Here is a 10,679-nt window from a genome sequence, read left to right as displayed (position 1 = left end):
AAGAAAATATCACGTCGGAAAGAAAAAACTGTCGACCTCCAATCTCTCAATATATTCGCAAAACCGTCGTGCTGGAATGTGGTATCTTTTGATTTAGACCAAAAGACCACTGCAAATTTCAGCGGTTGGACACAGTCCTTAAGTTAGAGGTAATCTAATAAATAATAGTTAGAAGCTAGTATCTAAAGAGAAGAAAATTGCGCTGAAATGAGATGGATCAATAGAAACTCCGAGGTCTTTGGAGATAACTCCAAAGGTATTTTTCACAAAGCGAAGCCGAAAAAGAAATTCTTTAAAGTAGACAATGAGCTTTGATACTGAAGAAAGTTAGAGCGAGGTGCTTCAAAGATCTGTTTCTGTAGTCCTTTTGTCGTGCTTGGCGACTTAGTGGCCGACACGCGAGAAAGATCGCGAATAACAAAGTATTACGGTGACTTCTCCGCGCCAGCCGCAGTATATTAGGAGCGCCGAACCCAATACAAATTTGCATCACCTTTTCACTAACCTGTGTCATCATTTGTCTTCACGTAGTAGCTCAGCTAATTTGGGGAGACCGACGAAGAAACAATGGACACTCTTCACTACGACATTTTCACTACGGCACCATCTACTTCTACCAGAATTGTATTCACAGCATCCGCTCCTAACTACACCAACAGCATCTAAGCCATCGCCCTCATCATCCACTGTGAAAGCCATCTTTATTTCATCCACGTCACCACGTCATTACGTCTCGGTAAAAGGCCACAAGGTCCACTACCACCCGTCCTTGCCACCAACACCAACGTCGAATGCGTCCGCCAACAAACAACACCATATTCCATCGTCAGCCAGTAGCAGTACCTGATCACGTAGACGACCATCACAACAACAGTCCAACTGTTTCTTACACCTTACAAATGCATCTGATTGTCAACGATACATAAGCCTCGGCAAACCCTGCATTCGTATAGCCGGACAGGGTCGTTGCTTCGGATGTCTATACCTACACACACCGGACGAATGTTGCAGAGAGAAACCCTGAGGCTTCCAGCTCTATGTCCCAAGATTGTCAGGGTGGTCGACCATGTCACTGGAGACCTCCGATTACTTTTCGACAAAAACCATACACCATCTCACCATACACCCCAAATCATCTTACCATTTAGGTTGACCAATTACATTGCAATCTTTATCTTACTTTACTATCACGGCACTATTCGAACATATTCACTACCACCGCTATAACTACCTTTCAATATGGAACTTCAACCTCCTCTGAAACCACACTGAGGAACACCAAACTTTTTCCCACACACTCACCTTGCTCTTCTAGGTCTTGCTGAACCGTTATCTTGTAGAGCCACTGCCGTCATGTCAAACCGCTGAAACCTATGTCGAGCCGTTAAAGTCTATTCCGAGCCGCTGTCAGTCATCGTCTCTACCTACTTAACATACTCTCATGGTCAATCATCTACGTCAAGCAAACAAATACAATGCCATCCACCATCCACCGTGGTCCACGTCGTCATCATCAGGCGAGACCTTTGCCTATGGCCACCACGCCTACACCTGTCATCCTGTAGGGTAGTTCTGGGTAAGTATGGACGTCAGCTCGAATAACTCGTAGAGAGTGTATGTTTGACTCGTAGATGACGGTCTCTCAGCTTCCATTTGGCTCGTTGGGGTCCCATTTGGGGCCTATCCAATCAGATCTCCATCTTCTCCGCAGTGGTTGTTTTTTGGCGCCTCCAGTGTTGCGCTCGCCACGACATTCCCAGCAGAGAAGGATTGCCAATGACAACATATTACGGTAGCTTTCCCCCCACCAAAAAAAAAAAGGGGTTTTTTTTTTTTTTTTCCCCCCTTCAACCCCTTTTTTTTTTTTTGGTGCCCACGGGGCCCGAACCACTAACCACATGTAAGCAGAGGATCACTATCCGCATAATCATCTTGACATGGCACGATCGATACCACTTTCCATCTGTTGTAACGTGTATAATATATGCTGCTGCCATTGTGTTGCTGTCTTAAGAAAAAACCGCATTTGTAAATATTTGTGTACTACACTTATTCCACTTGGATTGGGGCAGGGGAACAAGGGCCTGCCCCGAGACCTTTGAAGGGGGAATTGGCGCAGGAATGAGACTCCCTATTGGAGGATGGATCCTATGCCAACCACCGAGTTCTCCGCTTGTCTCCGACCTGCCCACCGGTGCCGCGCTCCTCCGTAGCGTTTTTTTTTTTTTTTATAAAAAAAAAAAATTTTTTTTTTTTTTTAAAAAATTTTTTTTTTATTTTTTTTTTTTTTTGGGGGGGGGGGGGGGAATTTTTTTTTTTTTTTTTAAAAAAAAAAAACCCAAAAAAGGAGAGGGGGGGGGTTTTTTAAAAGTTTTTTTTAAAAAAGGGTTTTGAGAAGTGGTTTTTAGGAATGGATTATGAAGGTTCGCTTTTATTTGAGTACACTGGTGGAAAAGAATAAAGAAATAATACGGTGGCTAAGAGACAAGTAGGTGGAGTATTTTCGGATAAAATTAGTGACAGTAAATCGTTCGAAAGAAAGAGTTTGTATTTGATTTACCAGCTTTAACACTACAGTTATTAGCAAATAATTAAGTTTGAATATCGGATGCAGTTTTTCCTATCTCTTTGTCTATTTCCACCCGCTGAAGATGAGTATGAAAGGGGTATCGGGAAATAAAAATTTATCCACGATTGATTCGAGAACACATTCTACGGCTGTGAAAGAAAGATCAATAGCTTTGCTTAAGCATTTGTTATCGATAAACGATTGCTGTTGAGTTGCTAACCCCGGGCACTTTCGAAAACAACAACAGCTCTTGCAATATAGCTGTTCTGAAGCTTCCGCCAATCAACTGACTTGTCATTATAACTATATAACATTATATTATATTATAATTATTATAGCAATAATGATAATGACGAGTATAATGCTATAATGTTATATTATTATATAACAATTATAGCATTATAAAACATTATGATGTTATATTATCATATAATATTATAATGTTATAAATCCGTCATTATCAACTGGCCCGCATGTGAGCTAATATATGATTGTTGCCAATGATTCCATGCTCCCTTCAGGCAGTTGACCTTTCAGGTTATGGGCTTTGGCGATGTGCTGGGCGACAGCACCTTTTTGCAATGTAATCTGGGAATCTTTCGCCATATAACAGTGCGGTTATATAGCTCGTACGTTCCCAATGCGCACACGGTGCAGGTAGCAGTCAGACTCGTACACGCGGACCCGAGCTAATATATAAGAAATATTAGATATGGATTAATATGGACCTTTAGCCTCAGTAATGGTTGGTGTTATGTGATCTCTTATCTAAAAGGGATTAAGAGTGGGCAATGGGTGCGAATCAGCTCAGTGGTGAAGAACAGGGCATAGCGCTACTGTAAAGTAGACGAGTCAATGTACCACCCGCATTGGCCCTTTGGAGATTCCATAATTGCTCGGGGTTTTAACATTTATCCTGTTCTTCACGAGCAGAACAAATAGAGCTCTATTCTTTTTTTTTAATCTTGGTTGACCTAAAGTACCGATAGAAATTCTTGGGTGCAGAATGTTGCAGTTACTTCTCTGTTGTTTATTTTGTTGCTTCCGAGAACCGTCATGAATTCGATATCCTTTCATTCGAAATAAATTCTGCTATCCTTACCTGATCATTCCCTGAAACCACCGTAAGCGGTCAGTCCTTCAGCACGTGCACTCCCGTCGCTAGCATCAATCGCCTGGGCAACCTAATATTGAGACACTCGCCCACTATGCTGATTCTCCGGTTTACCAAATCAACCGCGTATACTAGTCTGATTGCTACCTGCACGTAGTGGCCCTGCTTTTAAAAAAACGCAATCAGGCATTCGAGTGTACGCATTGGGAACATACGAGCTATATAACCTGCACTGTTATATGGCGAAAGATTCCCATACATTGCAAACAGGTACTGTCGTCCAGCACATCGTCAAAGCCCATAACCTGAAAGGTCAACAGCCTGAAGGGAGCATGGAATCATTGGCAACCACCATTCGTATCGTCACGCTGAACTGCCGAATTCTATCGAGTGAACTCCAACAATCCGCCCCATCTAGGCTCCTGCGATATCCCTGTGTGCCTTTTGCTGCACTGCGGGAAACATGCATGAGAGATTGGGCCGTCATCAGCATCGAAAATTACACCATATACTGCGGCGATGCTGATGGGAACAAAGTAGGCGGCTGCGTGAAGAACGATTACAACAACCTGGTGGAGAAATTTGGCCCAACGTCGTCTAGATGCGCCTTTGTACGACTGCGGGACAGAGGACTCTGGAACTCTAGATCGTAATTGCCCACGCACCTACGGAGACCGCTGAGGACAATAAGAAGGACGCCTTCTATGATGAACTCAATGCGCTGATGTCTAAAATACCAACCCAGAAGGTTTTCCTTGTCGGATTCAACGCAAATGCTAAGATGGGACTCGAACAGCAATTCGATGTGATAGGAAAATGGTACTATCCAGCGGAGCGTACGTCGGACAACGGTGACCATCTGGTCGAATTGTGCAAACAGACGGGCCTCATCATCGTTTGTACGCTTAAGAGGAATCATCGACGCCATCAGCTCACGTGGCAGGGGTAAACCATTTCAACGCCTGAAGAGCAGCACAAGTGGAAGATGAGGGCTCTTAAACTTCAGCTAGACTAAAGTCCGGCGAGGAACATTCCTCAGTCAGATATCCGAAAATCTAGAGCTGTTTGGGACGTCCCGTTCGACTCTGACCAGTTGACTCTGACCCAGTTCTTCTCACCTTTAAGAAACGGATCCACAAGAAAAACTGAAAAGTTCCTCTTCGACCGAAATTCGACATGGCAAGTCTGAAAGGCGAAGAATGCAGAACGAAATTCCTCCAACGTGTGTCTATTCATGTTGGAGTACGGACCAGGAAGAAGCTTAGAGATGCGGATTCCTTCACCAAGTGCATCCAGGACGCTGCAAGGGAAACGCTCCCGGCTGTATTGCCGCGGAAGAAGTTTGCCTTTGCATCTGCGGAAGCAAAATATAGTATGTGTCGCGCGCAGTACTGGTGACTTCAACCAGCAAAAGCTTCATAGAAAGAAGTGGGGTTGTCAACTGCAAGAAGACAGTGATAACAAGTGGACGGCAGGAGCGAAGGAGTTTGAAAAGGTGTGGGAGGACATGAACCCTCGGAAATCCTATGCTTTACTGAAACAGTATAGCGGCAACATGAAAAGATGTTCTCCTGTCCTTAACATTGCCAATGGAGTAGCTGTTGGTAAAGCAACCCTTTCAACTTGGAGGGATCACTTCAAGACCTTGCTGAACCGACAAGTACCGTCAGCTCCTGATCTCGAGCACATTCATATGCGGTTAACGAGGAGCCACCGACTGAGTCGGAGGTTCTAGTCTGTATTCAAAAAATGAGGAATGGAAAATTTGGTGGAGACGACGCGATTAGGGCAGAAATGCTAAAATATCTTCCTCCGTCTGGGATTAGTGAGATGACAAAGATCATCCGTTCAATATGGATAGACGAAAAGGTTACCTGATTCGTTTAGACACGCTATCATAATTCCATCCACAAAAAGTTATACGTCACAGACCCTAGGAATTATCGAGGAATCTCTTTGCTGCGTGTTATTTACAAGGTATTGGAGCGGATTATTTTGGACCGACTCGTTACGCGCGATGAGCAAGCTGGCTTTCGTCGCGGCCGATATACGATTGACCAGGTGTTCATCGTCAGGAGAGTGATCGAAATCTGGCAGCGGTATTCGAAACCAATGCAGTTAGCTTTTTTGGACTTTGAAGCCACGTTTGACTCTCCTCGCCGAGGCCGTCTTCTCAACGCGCTCCGCGCCGATGGAGTACAAGGAAAGTTCGTTCGTTTGCTTGATGACATGAATCAGCGAACAACTGCTGCAGTTCGAACACCAGCCGGATGTACAACACCGTTTGAGGTGGTAACTGGAGTAAGGCAAGAGGACTGGCAGGACCCTTCCTGTTTAATTTCGCCATCTACGATCTACGATTATGCGAAGAACAGTAGATCAGCGTTCTGCTGGTGTCGTTCTAGCACCATCAAGATTGTAGCAAAATTAGCTGCAGCCTGCGGACTGTGACTCACCCCTGATAAATGTAAGCAGATATGTGTCTCCTCGAGACCCTCAACGGAATTCAGGGTGGTGCTCTGTTGCCTGGGCTGTACGCTGAAGAACAACGGCAGCTAGATATTCAGCAAAGATGCGCTCAAGGCCACTTCTGCATTTGACACTTTCACGAAATGCCTGTGGTCGACTCGCATCACCAACGAAGTCAAGATGCGAGTCTATCTCACCTAATCTAATTTACTCCATCAGGATGTACTGATGAGACAGGGGCAGCACCATCTACGGTGATGGGGGAGGCTTGATTGCAGGAAGGAAGGAACGAAGGCTGATTTGACGGCTACTTGGCTACTTCTGGCCTAGGGTATGCCACAATGAAACTCTTTACGCAGAAACTGATGTAGTATACCGGCGGATGACACGTGAAATATATCAACATCTTGCACCACCATCGAGAATGGCTAAAGTAAGTTGTATTCGCTTCTTTGCTCATATATTAAGGAGACCGGCAGATCGCCTTGTTCAACGAGTTCTGAGGAGTTTTTCGGTGCGAGCTGAAAGAAGCCACCGGGCCAAAAACGGAAGTACTGGACTGAGCTGGTGAAAGAGGGCCTAAGGACACTCGGCATGGATAGGCAGTTCAAGCGCGACGTAAGGTCCCGCAGAATATGGATTAGCTGCGAATGGATTGATTTTGTGCAAGCTCTAGCTGGCGATCAAGAAGGTTTGGCTATGCTCAAGCACGACACATCTCGACGACACGGCATTTGCGTTAGGCGTTAGTATCAGCACGCCGGTTAAGCGAAGTAATACAAATTTGCATAACATATTTTGAGCACCTTCATTTTCTGAATATATGTAAGTTCAGTTTTGCACAACACGAAACATTTAATTGAGCCACCAACAAAATAAAATCACAGAAAATAAAGTGATATGTGGCAAATTAGATAGGGCGATATATACTTACCAGTCTGAACGTCCGACTAAAGCCGGACTTCAGACTTTCTGTGCTGTTTGCTTCGCTCGCCTTCAGTGATCAACAAAAATTAATATTAGTGCAGTTTTCTATGAAATTGGACTTGTGTATCTCCAACAATCTTTCTTCCTTTTTTATATTACAATGAAAGCGAAAGATTTCACAGTTTTCTTTCTAAACTCGTCAGTTCTACATTTGGAGAACATTCGAACTTCAGCTTCAAACACTCCTTACCAATACATTATAGACAAAATTCAAAAGTACCACTCCAAGTATGGGTTTTCCTACTGTTTTCCCCAGACAGTTATCAAAGAATGATTTGTTGGCATAAAATGACGTGAAAGACATCATCTTACTGATAAAGATAACGTTCCACGTCAGATCACATAAACATCCTGCTACTATTTAAGCAGCCTTTTGCATGCGTGTTTCCACTCTCTGAGAACAGCATGCTACAAACTTGAGGCGAACGAAGAAGGAAATAGACACGCGGAGGAGTCATAAAGGTGTCCGACACCGCGGGACCCGTCGCGGCCCCTTCTATGGGTATCTGGTGCCGGCGCGCCAATCCGACGCCGACGGACCCGTCGCACCCCATATTATGGCTAACTGGCGCCGGTGGACCCGCCGCACCCCCTCCTACAGGTATCTGGCGCCGGTGGACCCGCCGCACCCCCTTATTTCGTGACACACAGACAAACAAACAAACAAACAAACAAACAAACAAACACACATACACACACACGGACTAAGCTCGTTATTATATATCATGATATTATGCACTGTAAGACTCAAGGATTTAGGGTGACACCGAAAAAAACATTTTGAGACTTGAAGTTCTTTTGTGATGAATAATCAATTTCTGTAAAAGACCTAAATTTATCAAGATAGGCACAATAGCCTCAGGCGATGACATCAGCCCGCATTAAGCGTCATAAGATTTGTTGCTTATTTAGAGTTTCAAGATCTCTAAATAAGCAACTAAAAAATCCTCAGAAAATCAGGTCTCTGAGTGAAGTAACAATAAAACTTTGACCATATTACTTTTTTTAAATAATACACCTTAATAATAATTATTCACAACTATGTGTCATAAGTTTTCGCAATGAAACGTGGTTCTTTTCTGAGGCTCAAAAAGCTAGTTGTTGCTTTACTTTTCAAAACTGCAAATTACTGCGGTGGATCGAGAGCAGCGTGAACTTCCGAAATCCCCGATTTATTCTTGCTACCGACCTAACGATATGGGTTAACTAGAGAATCTCCGCATCATTTGAAAAAACCATTAGTTTGTTAGGCTCTTAGAATGTAATCGTTACTCTATCAAATTTTCCTGAACACATTTTAATGAGAAAAATTCAACATCGAAATTTTCCCCAAACGCTGGCTTTAATTACTCGCAGACTATTTAGTACCTAGGACTCACGATTCAGTGGATTTTGTCATTTTTACTTAAGAAAGAGTGAATAATCGAATCACTGCACGTGGCTAGCTAACTTTAACATCCATGCAGGTTCAAAGCGTGCAAAACCGACGACCAAATCTTACATCGCTGAGGTAGGGTGAGTAGCCCAATCAGTTTCAAAATCAGAAAAGAGTGACTGCTGAAAAACCATCAGCGTTCCCAGTAAAAATGTCAGAGCACATAACGTTGTCACGTGACTCTGCCTTAACGAAATCCATTAGCGAACGTTGTTGATAGCATACATTCTAGCTCTTCGGTGTTCTAATAATAGCAAGGACGCTCATTTAAAGCAGTGCCGCAAGCTGACGTCTGCCTCATAGAAATTTAAACTTCAGTGCCAATGCTTTTATTGAAGGAGTTTTCACGTGCTCATTTGATGAAAGAACCTTTTTTGAGAGGAGAGCACCGAAATCTAAGCGGCTGATTCACAGTAATTAAAGGGGTGAGTAGTCCAACAGAATTAAGGAATTTATGAGATGTTCTGTATGAAACGAAACAGATACATGCTGAAAGATTTGCATGAGGTAAGAGGGAAATTGGTTTGAATCCGAAACATGGTAATGAAAAAGAACAGAAAAGTTAAGAAAAACTGTCGAGCAAACATTAGAAAAGTTAGGTTTAGATTCAAAGAAGAAAAACTGCGAAATTTTAGCAGACTTCTTTGTGCAAAGAGTTCTGCAACATCGGAGGAGGTGATGCTCACTATGGTATGTTACGGTAGCAGCTTGAGTTTGCTGCTATTTGTTAATATATTAATAATGTAGAAATGTAGAGTTTAGTTGTAATGCAGCGATAAGAGGCCAGCAACATGGTGCACATTAATGTTTCGCAGGCGCAGATGTTGATAACAACGAATGAGCTTCTAAACTTTGAAAAGAAATAAATTGATGAAAGATTAACGTTCCTGTAGTTGAGTTGCAGACATTTTTTGTCTTTCCGTCTGTACTATGATTGTTGAAAGTCTTCAAAATGAGTATTAGACCTTCTGATCAAGCACTGGTTTCTGAACAAGTTTAATGTGGGACCAAATTCTTCACTTCGAGAATTGTAGTTCCATAATTAACGGCGAAAATGCTTCCCCGACTCCCTCTGTTTTTTTTCTCGATCCGCGTTCCTGCCATCCAGGCCAACATAACTACCTTCTTTTGTAAAATAAATAATACTAAAATACTGAAGATTCGCATTAAATGTCACTTGGAAAAGTATGTTTGGCGGTTGATGATAGGTAGTTCAGTGTTGTTGGCGAAATGTTTTTAGTCAAAGAAGGACAAAATCTAAGAAACTACGATAGAGTTGAGAAATTTCGTCATTTTATACACCTGTCAAAAAGGATAGAAAGGAACGAAATTAGTTAGAATAAAAAGAGGGAGTTCAAGCGTTTTGACGGACAGTGCCCAACTAAAACTCGTCGAAGAATGCTAGTTTTGCTGGGAGGACAACATAGACGGATACATCTTCAACTTTTCGAGTGAAATAAATAACTTCACAGCCTCTAAATGAATTCTAATGTTGCACAAAATTATTCATTCAGCGCAGCCTCATTTATTTCCATGTGGATGCAATAAAGAGGCAATGTTCTCTTCCTCTTTTGATGCTGGAACGTATGAGAAATGAAAGGAGACATCCTCAATAAAATGAACAAGAGCCTATAAAGTGGAACTTAATATTAAGTGTGTTCTAGACTATTGAGAAATGATCTTTGGGACCTATTGCGCTCGTTGCGCTTTTGTCCGCGACAATATACTACTGTTTTGAAAGATGATATTGAGGTGACGAGGCGATAGAATTCTTCCGAAGTGAAAATTGATTATGTGGCAGACTCACAAAATGATAGGGTACAGGTTTTCTTCCAAATTTCTGGATGATTAATGTTTCAAAGTCTGCAGAAGCTAATCGAAATATGCATAGAAAACAAGAACTGAGCTTTCATTTGCAAATGTGTTCTTACACGTAACCACGGTAACAAGAGACGATAGCCCAGACCAAAGACTTCCAGTGGGCGACGCAGCAACAAGCGGTGACGTCGTGCCTACCGCCCCGTAACCTTCTCATCTGCGGTAGAACTTTATAGGAACATGTACCCAAGAGTCGAAGGCAATGAATAAGAGATTTCCATAACATA

General features: G+C 42.8%; 1 protein-coding gene across 2 annotated transcripts; it reads left to right on the top strand.

Moving 5' to 3' along the window:
• Positions 1–3,922: 3,922 nt before the first annotated feature.
• Positions 3,923–6,134, top strand: RB195_014369 (uncharacterized protein; the record flags this gene model as incomplete). Of its 2 annotated transcripts, XM_064204610.1 has the most annotated exons (4): positions 3,923–4,255; positions 4,330–4,628; positions 5,106–5,381; positions 5,621–6,134. In XM_064204610.1, 4 exons carry the CDS (start codon positions 3,923–3,925, stop codon positions 6,132–6,134), a joined length of 1,422 nt encoding a protein of 473 aa, XP_064060490.1. The 2 variants fall into 2 exon arrangements, with proteins under 2 accessions (XP_064060490.1, XP_064060491.1); XM_064204609.1 differs by lacking the exon at positions 5,106–5,381 and having other exon boundaries at positions 4,016–4,219; positions 4,330–4,519; positions 5,614–6,134.
• Positions 6,135–10,679: the final 4,545 nt, after the last annotated feature.

The sequence above is a fragment of the Necator americanus genome, chromosome V, assembly GCF_031761385.1.
Source record: "Necator americanus strain Aroian chromosome V, whole genome shotgun sequence".
In the NCBI taxonomy this organism is placed as follows: Eukaryota; Metazoa; Nematoda; class Chromadorea; order Rhabditida; family Ancylostomatidae; genus Necator; species Necator americanus.
This window is presented reverse-complemented; position numbering and strand designations above follow the sequence as displayed.